General features: G+C 42.2%; 1 protein-coding gene across 1 annotated transcript in view; it reads left to right on the top strand.

Annotated features, from left to right (window-relative positions):
* The window catches only part of GNS (glucosamine (N-acetyl)-6-sulfatase), a 30745-nt gene continuing 12548 nt past the window's right edge, over positions 1-18197 (top strand). The window contains exons 1-8 of the mRNA XM_084610289.1: positions 1-255; positions 2283-2342; positions 3033-3239; positions 3745-3810; positions 4260-4358; positions 10183-10350; positions 15737-15819; positions 17949-18067. Coding sequence (XP_084466415.1) covers positions 103-255; positions 2283-2342; positions 3033-3239; positions 3745-3810; positions 4260-4358; positions 10183-10350; positions 15737-15819; positions 17949-18067 — 955 coding nt within the window. The 5' untranslated portion in view covers positions 1-102. The remainder of the gene's footprint in view (positions 256-2282; positions 2343-3032; positions 3240-3744; positions 3811-4259; positions 4359-10182; positions 10351-15736; positions 15820-17948; positions 18068-18197) is intronic.

Raw genomic sequence — 18197 nt, forward strand, 5'->3', positions numbered from 1 at the left:
TCATATGCCGGGGGCGGGGCGCCGCCCGAGTCGGTTTCGGTCTGCGCTCGTCTGCGGTAGCGCCGGCTCGGAGGTCACCGCGCCGCGCCCGGGTCCTGCACGATGTCTCCCGCGGTGCGGGCGCTGGCGCTGGCTGCGCTGCTGGTGCTGAGCCGCGACTGGGGCTGCGCGCAGGCGGCCGGGACCAGCGGGGCGCGGAAGCCCAGCGTGGTGCTGATCCTCGCCGATGACCAGGATGTCTGCCTCGGCGGCATGGTAACCTGCTCTCCCTACCGCCCGCGACGTGGTGCGCCCTGGGGGCCCGGCCCCACTGCTGGGCCTGGGGGGGAGGCGCTGTGTCCCCGTGGGGGGCTCTGCTCCCTGCCCAGGGGTGGTCCTGCCGTGCCGCCCGCCTCTGGCGCAGGCAGCCCCGCGCTCGGGCCCGCTGGGCGCGGCAGCGTTTGCTCCTGGCCTGACCCGGCTGGGGGTGAGGGGCGGGGGCTCGGTGGGGCAGACGCCCCCCTTGCCGTTACCTAGCTGGAGGGCAGGGAGGGTCTCTGCTGCACCCAGGGCCGCTCATCGCCGCCTTGGCAGCGGGCCCCCCGCATCTTGGGAGCGGGAAAAGCGCTTTGAACTCAGGCCATTTTGCGGGGGGTGGGGGGTATCTGGCTGCATAACAGGTGTTCTGAGGCTGTCGTGCAACTCCCCTCCGGTGTGTGTCTGGGCTGGGGGCGAGATGTCGCCTCTCACGCAAGGAAAACGTGTGCGCTGGCTGACCGGGGGCTTGTCGTTAGTGCAGCGTCCCTGACAGAACGGGTGGTATTTGGCTTGTGCGCTGCTTTATTAGCTAAGCTGAGTGTCAGCCCTCCTCTAGAAAGTCCAGAGAGTCCGCTAGGGTGGCGTGTAAATGGAAACGTCTGCCGGTGCCTTTCTGTGACCCTGCTTCATTGCGTTATTGCAAGCGTGACTTAGTTAGGTATGGTTCACTCAGCTGTAACATAGGGGTTTAATTTATAGGGCAAATATTGAGACACTGTTATCAGAAAGGCAACATACTGCATTTTGGGGAGCAAGTCCTCCACGGTTCGCAAGAACATGAGGTAAAAAGAATACATAATATGCCTTCTGGCAAGAGAACTAGTACATTCAGAACTTCACACTTAGTTATCTATATTAAAGAGAGAGAGAATGAGAAAATTCTTGCTCACAGTGCTTTAGATTAAACACTCTAAAAAATCCCCCTCTTCTCATATTTTATCCTTCCTGTTTTTTGCTCTTCATACTAGTTGGGCAGTGAAGAAAATCATTTCCCTCTCCCTCATCCACCAAGACTGACAGTGTTCTGTAAGCCTGGCTGTGGCATGAGACACGCATGGATTCATTAGTTTTAACTTGCTCTCTCTCATATATGTGTTCCCTTTTCCTCACAACCTGAAGTAACAGGTCTTCATCAATCTAAGATGTTTTACGATTTGCAGTTGACTGTTTTAAACTGACCAGCATCAACACACGCATGGTTTGCTATATGCATAGTGTTTATCACGCCAGGATCACTTAATTAGCCTATCTGTATGTAGTTCTTCACTTGGGATGTTGAGTGCTTCAGGATGTCCATTGAAGGAATCGACATTAAAACAGAAATGACTTGGCAAATTCCACAAATAAAACAATGAATGTTACTTACTTAGAGCACCTTTTCTTTCAAAGATCCCAAAAGGCTCATTTTATTGTAGTCTTTAAATTCTACTTGCCCAGGGTGAGTACCTGTTTTTGATAGAGTAAAATATTAGGGATTTCATTCCAGTGAGGGTGGGAAAGTAAATCTTATGGCTGGGCTACTTAGTTTTAATGACCATTCTGAAAGATCGTTTCATTAACTATATATGAGGAATCAATTCACACTATGAGATTGTAGCAGTTTGGCTCCAGGATGAAAAGTGGCATTTAAAAAAAACAAAACACCATTTTCTGGCTAGAAAATGATGTCTAATTGATCCATTTGAATGAAGAAACGTTAGGTAGAATGTAATTACTTAAAAGGCGAATTCTGTCAAAACTTGCAAAAAATAAACTAAGAATTTTGATAATAAATTTAGCCTTGCATTTTAGATGTAGCGTTTGAAGTTTCACTGCAAAGAAATGGAGGCATTGGTTTGGTCTAGCCTATGCCTAAATACTGTGGTGATTGGTACTCTATAAATACCTCCCATGAAATCAACTTAAGGTTGCCACTTTAGATAGCACACTAGCATCTCAGTATCCAGATATTTTTAGCTGATTGTACTAATTACTACCTGTTACAGATACCACTAAAGAAGACCAGTGCCCTTATTGCAGAGATGGGGATAAGCTTCTCAAATGCAGTAAGTGGTGACATTGACTTCTGTAACCTTCAGTGGCATGTATTTATTTAAGCTATTTTAATTTAAATACCTATGGTTGTAATGGTATAAGAAACTTAATCTGTGACTTGGCTCTGAAGTAGGTTTAGTTTCAATTTTTTAAATATGGCGAATACAGGGGGGCAGATTAATTCCTGTGGTAAATTGTGACTTGGACCCAAGATCACTTTCTGTGCCTGGGATGGAACATTTCAGAACACTTAATTTGATGAATATTTTTAGGAAATGAAAGTTTTGGCTAGAAACTAATAAGGAAATTTTCAAAAATTTGGTTTTGTACAGATTTGAAAATTGACTAATGGTTCCCCATTCTTCCAGTTTACTGGAATTGTTACAATAATTAGTATTTAAATAAACTGTTCATTCTCAAATAACTGATGCTTCCTGCTTGTGTGTATAACATGCATTTTCTAAATTGCAAACTCTAAAGAAAATATAAACCCAATCCCATATGCAACCTCTAATTGATAAAAATATTTGGGTTGTAGTTCTACATGCCTAAATAAATGGGAGTAATCTGATCTATGATGTGAGTGACTCATCAGCATATCTTTTAATGTCTCTTGCTATTGGCTAAAAGCTAGATTTCCCTCTCTCCCCCCCCCCCCCAGATTCAATTTACAATTTGTATTTTTTCATTCTGTGTTCTAGTATGTCCCCAGTGCATTGTGCTGTCCTAGCAGAGCTAGCATCTTAACAGGAAAGTACCCACATAATCATCATGTTGTCAATAACACTCTGGAGGGAAACTGCAGCAGCAAATCATGGCAGAAGATACAGGAGCCATATACCTTCCCAGCAGTCCTCAAGTCTATGTGTGGCTATCAAACATTCTTTGCTGGGAAGTATTTGAATGAGGTATATCTTACTCATATTTGCTGTGACACAGGTGAATTGCCTGTACTGAAAGTAACTTTGTGAAATAAAGTCTTAATCCTTATTTTTGTAGATAAAATAAACCCCCAAAATATTTAAAGTACTACTGTTTTTAGATGAAAAGGTCCTTCTCAGAACTGTTAAAGAAATAGAGGAAATAAGACATGCAATGTAACTTTTCTCAACTTAGTTTTGTCAAAGTATCAGCATCCATTTAACAGGTAGTCTTGAGAGAGTCAGTAGGTTAGTCCTCTACTTCAGGAGTACTAGAATTTGAGGATTATATTTGGGGAAGGGATGTGGGACAGCTGGACTTCTTTGGTTAGTGCACATGCTGGGTTTTCCCCCACCATAGGCACCACATGGTCAGTGTGTGTTCATCAGATTAGAACTGGGCCTTTGCATTTCTGGCTGCTGTGGAGGAAAACAAATCCCCCTAAACGTCTGAGACTGTGCTGGGTCACTTTTTTTTTTTTTTTTTTTTCAGTATGGAGCAGAAGATGCAGGGGGAATAGGCCATGTTCCTCCTGGATGGAGTTTTTGGTATGCTTTGGTATGTGACAGCTCCTATTAAATACCTAGTTGTAGGTACTTTACAAAAGTAAATCTAGCTTAATTGTGCTGAATTATAAGAACTGATCTGCTTTTTGCATGCTTCTGTTAACTAAAAGAGGAAATTCCCTTCCTTGCATTTTCTCAGCTTTGTATGGAGGCTGTTGATGTTAATGAGGAGTTATTTCTAATGCAGAGAAGTATCTGAAAACCTAATTTCAACAAAGAAAAACTTGCAATTATTATAGTGTAGAATCACTTTGGTTTTACAAAAGGCGAAGCTTGTAGGCCTTTTGCAGAACACATATTACAAATACTTAAATAGGACAAATTGTTTGATAAAATCATGCTTGACAAATACTTGCTGACAACTTAGTTTATTTAAAGTGGTCAATGAAATAGTAGATTCTTGTCTTTTTATATAAGTGATACCTTTTTCTTCTCTCATAGGAAAAAAATTCAAAGTACTATAATTATACTCTTTCAATAAATGGAAAAGCACGAAGGCATGGTGAGAACTACAGTGCAGATTACCTGACAGATGTACTGGTAAGAACATCACAACAGCTGCATTACTGTTCTATTTGTGACGAAACACTACTTTATGCTTGGCTCTGTTACTGAATGGATATTGCCTAATGTTGGTGTTGTCATTACTTCACACATAACCAGTGAAGCAAGATTCCAGCTCTCTTTAGAGGGCAAACATGTATATGCAAATATGGGAAAATGAAATTGTTAGATAGCTGTTAGCCAAGGGCCGGATTTGAAGGTGAACACTGACTTCAGTGGTAGTTCAGGGTGCTTGACCAAAACGTTGCTGATTGGTAGGTCACAGACTTCCAGTTAGAACAAGTACTTCAGGCTACCAACCTGTGAAATGGCAATTTGGCTTAAGACCTAAGAGGATGTGCTTCACTTCAGCAAACTGTTGTTGTAACTGAGTTTTAACATCACGCTCATTTGTTTTTTAGATGTTACAGTATATCTAGATACATGATTTCAAGAGACTTTTATTAAGATAGGAACTTAAGAATGGCCATCCTGGGTGAAATCAATGGTCCATCTGGCCCAGTATCCCTTCTTCAGACAGTGGCCAATTCCAGATGCCCTGTTCTGTTCATTCCCTTTGAAGCAGCGATCAAGTGATCTGTCTCCTGTTATATAGTCCCAGCATCTGGCAGTCAGAGGTTTTGGGACACCCAGAGCATGGAGTTGCATCCCTGACCATCTTGGCTAATAGCCATTGATGAACCTGTTCTCCATGAACTTATCTAATGCTTTTTTTTTGCCCCAGTTATACTTTTGGCCTTCACAACATCCCCTGGCAACAAGTTCCACAGGTTGACTGTGCGTTGTGTGAAGAAGTACTTTACTTTTTTGTTTTAAACCTTCTGCCTATTAATTTGATGGGTGACCCCTGGGTCTTGTGTTGTATGAAGGGGTAAACAATACTTCCTTATTCATTTTCTCCATACCATTTATGATTTTATAGACCTCTATCGTAGCCCCCTTTAGTAATTTCTTTTCCAAGTATAACAGTCCCAGTCTTTTTAATCTCTCATAGGGACGCTGTCCAATACCTTTAATCATTTTTGCTGCCCTTCTCTGTACCTTCTCCGTTTTTTAATATCTTTTTTGAGATGGGGTGAGCAGAACTGCATGGAGTATTCAAAGTGTGGGTATACCATGGATGTATATAGGGGCATTATGATATTTACTATCTGATTATCTGTCCTTTTCCTAATGGATCCTAACATTGTTAGATTTTTGGCGGCTGCTGCTGCACTGAGCAGATATTGTGGATAGGTTTCAGAGTAACAGCCGTGTTAGTCTGTATTCGCAAAAAGAAAAGGAGTACTTGTGGCACCTTAGAGACTAACCAATTTATTTGAGCAAATAAATTGGTTAGTCTCTAAGGTGCCATAAGTACTCCTTTTCATATTGTGGATAGTTCTCTGAAAACGACTCCAAGGTCTTTCTTGAGTGGTAACATCTAATTTAGACTGAATCATTTTGTATGTGTAGCTGTGTTTTCCAGTTTTCCAGTGTGTTACTTCTCATTTATCAACACTGAATTTCATCTGCAATTTTGTTGCCAGTTTTGTGAAATCTCTGTAACTTTGCAATCTGATTTGGATTTTACGAGTAATTTTGTATCATCTGCAGTCTTTGACACCTCACTGTTTATCCCTTTTTCCAGATCATTTATGAATATGTTGAACAGCACTGGTCCCAGTACAGATCTCTGAGAGAGACTGCTATTTACTTCTCTCCATTCTGAAAACTGACTACTTATTCCTATCCTATTTCCTTTCTTTTAACCAGTTACTGATCCTTGAGAGGACCTTCCCTCTTATCCCATGACTGCTTGGTTTGCTTAAGAGCCTTTGGTGAGAGACCTTGTCAAAGGCTTTCTGAAAGGCTGTTTTGCTGATTTACCCTTGTCCACATGCTTGTTGATTCCCTCAAAGAATTCTAAGAGATTGGTAAGGCATGATTTCCCTTTACAAAAGCCGTGTTGACTCTTCCCCCAACAAATTGTGTTCATATGTGTCTGATAATTCTGTTCCTTTTCGTAGTTTCAACCATTTGCTTGGTACTGAAACTAGGCTTTCCAACCTGATATTGCCAGGATTGCCTCTGGAGCCTTTTTTAAAAATTGGCATCACATTGGCTATCCTCCAGGCATTTAGTACAGAGGTTGATTTAAGTGATAAAAAAAGTTACATACCACAATTAGTAGTTCTGCAATTCCATATTTGAGTTCCTTCAGAACTCTTGGGTAAATACCATCTGGTCCTGGTTACTTATTATGGTTTAATGTATCAATTTGATCCAAAGCCATCTGGGACAGTTCCTCAGATTTGTCACCTAAAAAGAATGACTCAATTGTGGGAATCTCCCTTATATCCTCTACAGTGAAGACAGATGCAAATAATTCATTCAGCTTTTCTGTAATAGCCTTGTCGTCTTTGAGTGCTCCTTTAGCACTTTGATCATCCAGTGGCCCCACCGACTGTTTGGCAGGCTTCCTGCTTTTGATGTACAGTAGAACCTCAGAATTACAGACTCCTCAGGAATGGAGGTTGTCCGTAACTCTGAAATGTTTGTAGCTCTGAACAAAGCGCAGTTCAGGCTCCAGATCCAGCAGCTGACACTCCGAGATAGGAGTCAGCAGCAGCTGAGCAACCTAGTCAGCCCTGGCATGAGTTTGCAAGCTTGTCCCTCTCTGGGCAGGGGGAGGGTGGGTGTGTGTGTGTGTGTGAGAGAGAGATAACAGTGTGGCCCCCTCCCAGCTGGGAGAGTGGGGGTAAAAACAATGCATCCCTCTCCTGGCTGGGGAGGGGGAGGTAAAAACCATGTCCCCCTCCGGGAGGGGTGGGGGGAGGGTGAAAGCTGCACATACCCAAGCATTGCCCCTGCTCTGCAGTCTCCAGCTGCCTTGGCCTGGCAGCTCCAGCATCTTGCTGTAGGTGGCTGTCCGGAGGTGGGGGTGGGGGCAGCCGCCCAGATGTGCCTACCATTAAGATGCAATACAGGCACAGTACAGTACTTGCTCTTTTTTATTCATCTCTGCTGATGTCTGACTGGTTACTTCCGGTTTCACATGGTATCTGGTGGACCAGTCAGTCCGTAACTCTGGTATTCGTGTCTTTGAGGTTCTGCTATACTTAGAAAAAACATTTTGCTGTTAGTTTGTCTTTTGCTGGTTTTCTCCTCACATTTTTTGGCATACCAGATTATACTTGACTTGCCAGAGTTTATACTCCTTTCTATTTTCATCATTGGGATTTGACTTCCAGTTTTTTAAAGCATGCCTTTTTGTATCTAGCTACTTTTTATTCTGTTTAGCCATGGTGACATTTTGGTTCTTGTACTATTTTTTCTTTTTTTAATTTGGGGTATACATTTAATTTGAGCCTCTGTTATGACATTTTTAAAAACTTTCCATGCAGACATTTTACTCTTGTCATGGTTTTAATTTCCATTTAACTAGCTTCCTCATTTTGTAGTTCCCCTTTCTGAAGTTAAATACTACTATGGTGGGTTTCTTTGCTATTTCTCCTCTTCCCCCTGCCCCCCGGATATTAAATTTAATTATATTATGGACACCTATTACTGAGCGGTTCTGTTATTTTCACCTCTTTGACCAGACCCTGTGTTCCACTTAGGGCTAAATCAAGAATTGCCTCTCCCTTTGTGGGTTCCAGGACTAGCTGCTCCAAGAAGCAGTCATTAATGGTGTCTAGAAACTTTCTCTGCATCCCATCCTGAGGGTTGACATCCCCATATTGACTGGATACAGTTGAAATCATCCATTATTATTGAGTTTTCTATGTTTATAGCCTCTCCAGTCTATCTGAGCATTTCACAATGACAATCACCATCCTGGTCACTACTATATTTCTCCTGCTATACTCTTATTATTCAAGCATGGAATTTGTGTCCATGGAGATTCTGAGATACAGTTTGATTCATTTAAGTTTATTATATTTGACTCTGTGCTTTCTTTCACATGTAGTGCCACTCCCCCACCAGCATAACCTACTCTTTCATTCCTATATATTTCATACTGTGGTATTCCTGTGTCCCACTGATGAATTGTCATCATTCCACCAAGTTTCTGTGATGCCTATTTAATCATAGCATCACTAACTATCTATGCAAAGAGAACCCTCCTGCCCTGCTATACATTCTCAGGACAGTTCTCTGTCGATACGGTTGTAAAATACTTAGTTATCTGCCTTCATGTGATGTAACTGAATGGGACTTTTTCATTTGACTGATGCTTCAGTTCCTACCTGTACTTCGTTCTCCAAGGTGATAGGCAATTTAGAAATACCAAAGAGACTAAAAGTGGATAGAGTATTTTACAACGGTATCAACAGAGAACTGTCCCTGAGAATGTATAGCAGTCGAGGAGGGTTCTCTCGCACAGGTAGTGACGCTATGTGATTTAATGTTAAATATTTCAAATTAACTTGTCTCTATTAGTGATCCTGAAAAAGGCTTGTGTGTTGGTGCCTGCTGGCTTGTTGCTTTTGGCCATTAAACAGTGGGGACTCTGGACTGACAAAAGACAGCACTCGACTACACAGACTTCAGAGGATGTATTGACATGTCCTGAACTGCGTGGAAGATGAGAATTTAGTGTGATCACATATAGCACTAGACTACCAGTCTTCTGTCAATAGCTGCAATATTTGCCTCTTTGGTGGGAGTTGGTCTCTCATTGGTCCTGCAGGCCATTAATCTTATTCTAAGTTACTTAAAGGTCAGGAAGGCTCTATTTGTGGGGATATAGGTTTATTACCAGTGAGCCACAAAATCCATAATTGATTTTAATAGCTTCTCACAAATGGGCAGTAGACAATCTATTTATGTAGCGTTCTTAGAGTCCATTGCTTCAGAAGTAGAATAAAGAGCACACCAGACCTGGATGACTCATCAGGCAGAAAAGGAAAAACATGAGACTAGAAAAGGGAAGAACTGAGATGTAAGTGGTAACTGTGCACATACTAAGATTAGTTCTAATGATTGGCAAAGGGAAAGCTACAGTAATGGGCTGAAAGGAATAGTAAGTGAGACTTGCTGTCATGTGTAGGCTAAGGTGAACAATAAGTATTCAAGACACGACTTGAAAATGAGTGGCTTGGTGAGGGAGATCAAATGGAGCAGCACAAGTGTGAATGAAGCTTAAAGCTATACCCTGTTGGTGCCTCTTCCCTAATCACCTTTTACCAAAAAAAAAAGTGGATCATCATCAAACTGGCACAAGATTGGAGGATGGATGTAACAAATAAGTTGGCAGCAGTAGAGCAGGGAATGAAACATTGACCAGCAGAGCGACTGCCTCCTGAGGAGAACAAACTGCCAAATTCCCATCTAACATTTAGGGTCTGGATCCTATATCCCCTGAAATGTAGAAAGATTTAGGAAGGGCATGAAATGGAATTGTACTTGACAGTATGAATAAAACTGTCAGTGAAGGCAGAATTTGAAAGGGAGCTCTGTCAACATAAGGACTGAGTGAGATAAGAGATCAGAGTCCTTCTTTACATGAAGCTTTCCAGCTCTGAATGACATGAAGGTCTGAGGCATAGTGGCAATTAGAGGTGTGAGGGACAAAAGACATCTTATGTTGAAATAGGATTTATAAATAACTCGTAACATTTGGGATTGATTTACCACAAGTTCTACTTCAAACAGTTGTAAAAGTTCAATCAACGAGATTGTAAAATAGTCTACAAGTGCTTTTTGTATTCATACACTTCTAGTCTTAACTATTTTGGACAGTTCACAGCTTAACATTAGGGTTTGTTATCACTAGTGTTGGAGAGCTTTTAAACAACTAATTTTGTGTGTGCAGGCTAACATGTCCTTGGATTTCTTGGAATATAAATCTAACTTTGAACCCTTCTTCATGATGATCTCCACTCCAGCACCACACTCTCCCTGGATACCTGCCCCTCAATATAAAAAGAGCTTCCAGAATGTCAGTGCACCAAGAAATGGCAATTTTAACATTCATGGAAAGGTAAGAGGATTTGCAAGAATCCAAACAGATTACTACATTAATTGGTGGAAATAATTAAACAGTGGGTCTGAGTTACATGTGTAACACTATGAAGTTTAAGTGGTGTGAAGAATGGGTTAACGTTGTTCTGCTGCTCATCTGATGCCAGCATCAGATTTTTAAAGGATTGTGATCTTAATCTTTCAACTCTTCTGTGAAACATCTGATGTGGAAATCTGAGATTAAGATCACAATCATTTAAAAAACTTGATTTTTGCTAACCCTATTAGTGATAGGAGACTGGCTATCCGGGCCTTCAATAATAAACACCTGTCGCTACACACTTGTATTTTAAGATTCAAGAACTAAACGATTCTTCAGTAGGATAGAAATTATGATTTGTTACTAACTTTATTGAAGTTTTACCTTCAGCTTCCAATCCATTAAGAACTTTATTCTTCCAGAATGTCTTGCACTCATGTGCATAAGCTCTAATGATGTGCTTCCATAACTTGCCAAGTTGTTCAGCTAGAGTGCCACCTTAAATAGGTTTCACACAGAATGAAGAGGGAAATGCCTTAAGTTGCTCTGTCAAGTGCCCAATGGAGATGGGTGTTGATGAGCATTACTGTCTCTACCAAAGAGACTCGGATCACTCCTTTTTTAATGGAAAACATTACCAGTAATCAATTTTACCAAACTAATTAGAAGACCTCTTGGTTAAGTCATGAATCATAGGTCCCACTGCCACCAAATGCTGTTGACATTGTTTTATTGTCTCTTCAGTAGACATGGTGGCACCATCCAGGTGTCAGCATATGAGGTTAATGTGAGAAGCAGTTGTCTTGGTAGAGTCAAATTTAAACCAGTGGTAAAAGAAAAGCTCTCGAAGGAAGTAACTGAGCAATGACGTGATCTTGACTATTTGCCTTTCAGTTATCAAGGTGGTTTGCAGTCTTGGGTCAGACTCGCTGAATTAGTATCTGTTTATAAAACACATGGATAATGAGTTGGACAAGATACTTTCACTTTAGCTAGGAGATAGTAGCCATTCTTATCTGAAAAGCCAGCCACAGTAATTCACATGGTCAGCTCCATACTAGATGTTTGCAGTTTGTCCTACCTCTAGCTGAAGGAGAAGGCCATACAAACCGCAGCTAGTAAGACCTGTTGCCTTCTTGAGGCTTTTTTGGGCCGAGATATACATTGAACTGTGATTTGGTTCAAAATCCTGGTCCAAATCTTGAAGACCCTTAGTGGGCAATATGGAATCTCAAACTTCCTCACTGTTTACTAGAAGGGGTTAGAATGACTCCAAGCTTGGTGTTCAGAGCATGATGTACAGCCCAGCTTTTTGCAAACCCTTTGATAATGATGGGGGCGTGAATAGAAAGAGGGAAGATGGCCATTGTTGTTTAGCAGAAGCCACCAAACCAGGCAGTATGGAGCAGAACCACCTTTTTTCCATAAAGAATCCTTCGTTCTATCTGGGGTTTAGGTACTGCAGTGGTTGGGCGCTCTAAAAATAGCGAGCTAGAAGTGGTTATTTGGTCAGCAACCAGCTAAAAAAAACAGTGCTGATTGGCTAATAGTGCGGGAGTTGCCCTTTAATGTGGAACAAAGGCAAAAACCTCTGCACTTGACTGCATAGCCGTCCAATGCATAAGGACAGCCGCAGAGATTTGCTTAATACTGGATGCTTACAGCACTTACTCAGTCCATAGATATTGAGGATTCCACAACAGGGGAGGGAGGAAGTGTTAGGCCTTGTCTATACGTACAGTGCTGTAGTGGTACAGCTGAGCCGCAGCAGTGTGCCTGGTGAAGACGCTATGCCGATGGGAGAGAGCTCTCCCGTCAGCATAAAAAACCCACTTCTGTGAGCGGCATAAGCTATACTAGCGGGAGAAGTTCTCCCACTGACCTAGTACTGTGCACATGAGCGTTTATGCCAGTGTAACTTATGTTGCTCAGGGAGGGGAATACTCACACCCCTGAGAGACATAAGTTTTGCCAACATAGGCTGTAGTGTAGACATATCCCTAGTCCCAGCTAGAGACTGAAATGAAACAGCTGCATATGGTCCTCAACAGTCAAATGTTTGTTGACAGAACCGTAATAGACAAGATTATTCCTTTAATTTGCAACAGGATGTTGTAATGAGGCCTTGTGGACTCCCCCCACCCCCTCACCTTCACTATTGGTTAATCTAAGATGAGTTAAATTCAGTAATAATCTTGTAAATGAGGCCTAAATTCATAAATAGGTTGGAAGGGTAAGACTAGGGAGAGCAGAGTACTGCAGGACAAGAGGAAGACTTTCAGCTCCTCAATAAATCTTTAGTTCTCTTGGTCAAGTCTGTAATTGCAGGCTGGGTATTTGTTCTTAATTATCCTAAATCAGCTTTCTTGCCTAGGCAAATCTCAAGCATTTAGGTGTTTTAATTTGAATAACAGAAACAGAACAGTTGCCAAAAAGGCACATGGGTGCTGCATGTAATTGAACTCTGTTACGAATTGGATTCATTAGCTCTGCCCCCATGCTCAAACACCAATCCCTCCCCAGTCTGTGCAAAAATAGAGAAATGGGGACTCGAAATGGTCATAATTACATGACTCATAGGAAGGATTTAGGAGTTCTAACAGCCTCAGTTCTAACAGATTGAGTCTAGGGGAAGAAATTGCAAAGCTGAAGTTCTACCACTGAGAAGACCCCACTCAAGCCAAATCCAGGCTGGTGCTTGGGATAACAAGTAATCAACTCTGCTGATCTTGGTTGCTTTACACGTTAAAACTGAAAGTGAAAATTTATGTAACTTGTATACACTTGATTTTTGTCCCTTTCTTTCACTTTTCATTAGTATTTGTTTCAGAGAGCAAGCTTTTCAGGTCTAAATTTCTGTGTGTGTGGCAACTAGCACAATTCTGACTGGAGTTTCTGGCTGCTTGAATGTGTGGCTTACCTGTCCTAGTCAGGTGCATGATTGCTGCCTCAGTTTCTCCCCTCTGAAAATGGTCAGGCTGGGAGGATGATTTGACCTTTTGGTCAACGCAAGAGGCCGCCTTCTGGGGTTAAAAGTCCAAATGAAAAGCTATAAAATCCTTTCACTCTCTGGCAGGGCCCTGATAGTCTCCTGCCCTAAGTGCCTGGACTTGCCTCTCCTTGTACCAGGGTCTGACTGCTGTTCCTGTTGCAGGGGCTCAGTAGTCTTTTTTTCTTTAGTGCAGGGGGTTTCTGCATCACCTCTCTAGGTAGTGTCAAAAGGCCTTAGCAGCAATCTGTTCTAAGCCCAAAAATACTCTGCTCCACTGTCCTAAGGCTGTTTCTTATGTTGTTAATCTCTTAGGCCTCTTCTAGCAGTTCTCTGCTACACCCCTGCAGGACTCCTTCCTGGTTCCTTGTCAGGTAGAGAATCATCACTGGTCTCAGTCTAGGGAGTCTTCCCCAGGCAACAGCTATCCTTCCCAGCTTTCTCCAGGCAGAGTTCCTTTCACAGTCCTATTTCTTAAGCCACTAAAGTGATTCCTAGGCACTTCCTGTTCCCTGTGGGTATGTCTACACTGCATCTGGTAATGAGCCTCAGTCTTGTGCTAGTGCTAAAAATAGCCTGGGGATGGTTTTGGCTTGAGAGCCCAAGCTCCATTCTAAGACACAATGTCTGCACAGCTGTTCTTCGCATGCTACTGCAAGCCCTGCTACCAGAGGTCAGTGGGCTCAAGCTGGGAGGCTCAATTCTAGATGCCATGTGAACATACCCTATGGGGTCCCTTTCAAACTGAGCAGAAACTTACACAGTCCTGCTGTCATAATTCTCAAGATACATGATCTAAGAGGTTTCAGAGTAGCAGCTGTGTTCTGTCTGTATTCGCAAAAAGAGAGAGTACTAGTGGCACCTTAGAGACTAACCAATTTATTTGAGCATAAGCTTTCGTGAGCTGTAGCTCACGAAAGCTTATGCTCAAATAAATTGGTTAGTCTCTAAGGTGCCACTAGTACTCTTTTTTTTTTCTTTTTATGATCTCAGAGGAAAATTGAGTCTAACTCCCACCTGTACTTGAACTCAATGAGGGGCGGGAAAGACAATAACAGAAAATGTGGAAATGGCAGAGGTGCTTAATGACTTTGTTTTGGTTTTCACCTTTGTTTCCAGTTCTGCATGCCATATTTCAGGAAAGATGTGGATAAATTGGAGAAAGTCCGGAGAAGAGCAACAAAAATGATTAAAGGTCTAGAAAACGACCTATGAGGGAAGATTGAAAAATTGGGTTTGTTTAGTCCGGAGTAGAGAAGACTGAGAGGGGACATAACCGTTTTAAAGTACATAAAAGGTTGTTACAAGGAGGAGGATGAAAAATTGTTGCTCTTAACCTCTGAGGATAGGACAAGAAGCAATGTGCTTAATTTGTAGCAAGGGCAGTTTAGGTTGGACATTAGGAAAAACTTCCTACCTGTCAGAGTGGTTAAGCACTGGAATAAATTGCCTAGGAAGGTTGTGGGATCTTCATCATTGGGGATTTTTAAGAGCAGGTTGGACAAACACCTGTCAGAGATGGTCTAGATCAGGGGTGGGCAAATTATGGCCCGCGGACCAGATCCGGCCCACAAGATTGCAACCCCATTGGCACTGCGGGGCTAAGGCAGGATTCCTGCCTGCCCTGGTCCTGCACCACTCCTGGAAGCAGCTAGCACCAAGTCCCTGCGGCCCCTGGGGGAGCAGTTGGCAGAGGGCTCTGCACGCTGCCTTCGCCTGCAGGCACTGCCCCACGCAGCTCCTATTAGCTGGGAACAGGGAACTGTGGCCAATGGGAGCTTCGGGGGAGGTACCCGCAGGCAAGGGCAGTGCACAGAGCCCTCTGCCCCCACCTTTTCCCCAGAGGCTATAGGGACATGGTGCCAGCCGCTTCTCGGAGTGGTGCGGGACCAGAGCAGGCAGGCAGCCTGTCGTAGCCCCTCTGTGTGCCACTGCCACCCCGGAGCCGTTCAAGGTTAGTGGTGCCAGGCCAGAGCCTGCACCCCATCCCCCTGCCCTGAACCCCCATCCCCTTTCCCTGAGCCCCCTCCTGCACTCTGCCCCCCAACTCCCTGCTCTAGTCCTACATTCATGGCCCTGCATGCAATTTCCCCACCCAGATGTGGCCCTCGTGCCAGAAAGTTTGCCCACCCCGGTCTAGATAATACATAGTCCAGGGGACTGGACTAGATGACCTCTGAGGTCCCTTCCAGTTCTACAGTTCTATTATTAAAGTGACTAGTTACTCTGCTATTCTAATGTAAATACTTTATTGTAATGCAAATACTTCACTCAAACTATTACTGTTGCAATTAACAATTCAGTGAAGGTTTAGCACTTAACAAAAAAGCTCATTTTATTTTGTTTCTGAACTAATCTCAATGTGTTCTCTTTTAGGACAAGCATTGGCTAATCAGGCAAGCAAAGACTCCAATGACTAATTCTTCAATACAGTTTCTAGATGATGCTTTTAGAAAAAGGTAGGAACTGCTGCTTGAGGCCATTTAATAGGTTTCCTGGCAAGACTAATAGCCCCAGAGGCTATTCTGAGGAAAACAAAAATGAACAAATTTTAAAATGTGTAACAGGTCTAATCATAAGAATTAAATTACCTGCAATAGTTCTCTGGATGCTGCCTGTAGAGTCATGTCCCCACCCCTTTTTTGGTAGTCAGACTCATAAGTAGTCTGCTAAACATACAAATCTCTTGTATCTAACTGCTACTGTCATTCAACATATAGAGATCTAGGAAGTCTTGCTCTGTCTCTTTACTGTTTCTTTGAACTTTAGTGCACGAGACCGTAAAATGCATTCACATTCTCAAAATGAGTAGACAAATATGATCTGATCTGTGTTTTTTTTTGTTTGTTTGTTTTAAAGACACTGTGGGAATTCATTATCTCCATGACTTTCATATCAAATGTGCTTAGTTAACAAGTTAGAAAATATCTTAACGTCTAGCTCCCCCGGCCAGCTAACCTTGGATCTGAGTCTGTTCTGTCCTCTTTGTATATTACTGTCAATAAAGGTTCTGAGTTTGCACTTGAGCAGTCCCATTGAGTGCAGTAAGTTTTTAGACAAGTGTAAATGATTGAAACTTAGGAACCAGGTTCTTTTTAGCTGTACTGGCTCTGTAGTGCTAAGTAAAAAATGAACAATTAGAAGAACTTTTTACTAAAGGTGATGGTGGAAGAGAGTATCTTACTTGGCAGAACTGCCCCCTGGGTATACTATGCATATATCTACTCTGCAGAGTTAACTCTAGCTGTCCTCTCGGTATTGTTCCCATACCTACACATCTCTCACACACGTTTCATGGTGCTTTCAACTGGGGCTACCTGGCATAGCTGAGACTGTGAGTTAGATCCCGGGTTCTTCTTTCACTTGGGCTGGTAACTGGTACAATTTGCTGGGATGATGAGGGCTAAATGCTGATAGTCCTCCAGTGCCTTTCCACAGTTCCCCCTCTGTCTCAGAAGAATTCAGAATTCTTCCACTATTCACTGGCAAAGAATCAGAGTACAACCTTACTTTAAACTTACTGGTAATTAACACAGCAATTTACCTGTTTTCAGAGCTGATCTGTCTAGTGGTTAACCTTATAGGATCCTTGGGCAGTCCCTCTCTATAGAGGGAGATGTGATATTTTAGGGCACTTTTCAGTTACTACTTGTGATCCATTATAGATGGTAACAGCAGCTAAGAAGTGTACAATATGAAGGCATAGCTAGCTACTGTGTGTAAGTTTAAGTAAGCTTTTTAGTCTCCTCTTTATTCTTGATCTTTGCTGTAAGGCTAACTTCTAATGAAAAAGGTTACAAAACTTTAAATAGTAGAACTCAATTTTGGACATGTTGACAGGGTAAAGCTTGCTATCTTGGAGAAGGAAAACTCTGGGCTGGTTTTCAGGTCATTGCTTTATAAAGCATGCTGGTAAAATAATGCAATTAAATCTTAAATCAAACCCTGAGTGCATGCTGGGAGACCTCAGAACCCAATAATAAAATCTGACTGGTTAACCAGTAATGAATCTAAGCACTTTGTGGAGATTCAACCAAACATCACTTTTCTATCATGAGGTATGCTTGCTGAGAAGATGGCTAGTAGTGTCAGAATAATGGATCCTGGCATTGCAGGAGCAATATAAAGAAATGGATAGACCTTGCTACTCTCTTTTGTGCACAGAAGAGATCACTTAATATAGAAACCATTTAAAACATGATATACTTTTTAAAAACACTTCAGTTCTGCTTTTATAAAATGGTGACCTTGCAGGAGAACACTCTGACGCTAACATGCTGGTTTGCATTACTTCAGAAATGGTCTGTGGCTACTTCTAGATAAGATTAAATGCAATCTGCTTTTTGACCTTTCAGGCACTACAGAGTAAAACCAACAAAAGCAGAATAAGACAAAACAGAAGATCTGTGTCTCTTTTAGAATGGCTGGAGCTCGCTATATGTTTGGCTTGTTTCCAGAGTGTGTGGTGATAGGCTACAAATCAATTTGGACTTCTGTTATGCACCGTAGGCATATCATGCCTAATATGAATGCCCATTTACAACTAGTACTATACACTTTAAATGGAACAATTTTTGCTCCCATACAGATGGCAAACACTACTGTCAGTAGATGATCTGATAGAGAAACTGGTGAAGAAACTGGAATTGCTTGGAGAGCTAGATAATACTTACATCTTTTATACCTCAGACAATGGCTTCCATACTGGTATGTATACTTATCCTTTGCAATTCTGCTGCATCCTTTGCAATTCTGCTGCAAACTTTTGGTGAAATCTTAGTTACTTAACTTCTGCCCCTATTTACTCATCTGTGAAATGAAGACAATAATTGTATTC

Source organism: Lepidochelys olivacea (genome assembly GCF_965140295.1).
Source record: "Lepidochelys olivacea isolate rLepOli2 genome assembly, chromosome: 1".
Taxonomy (NCBI): domain Eukaryota; kingdom Metazoa; phylum Chordata; order Testudines; family Cheloniidae; genus Lepidochelys; species Lepidochelys olivacea.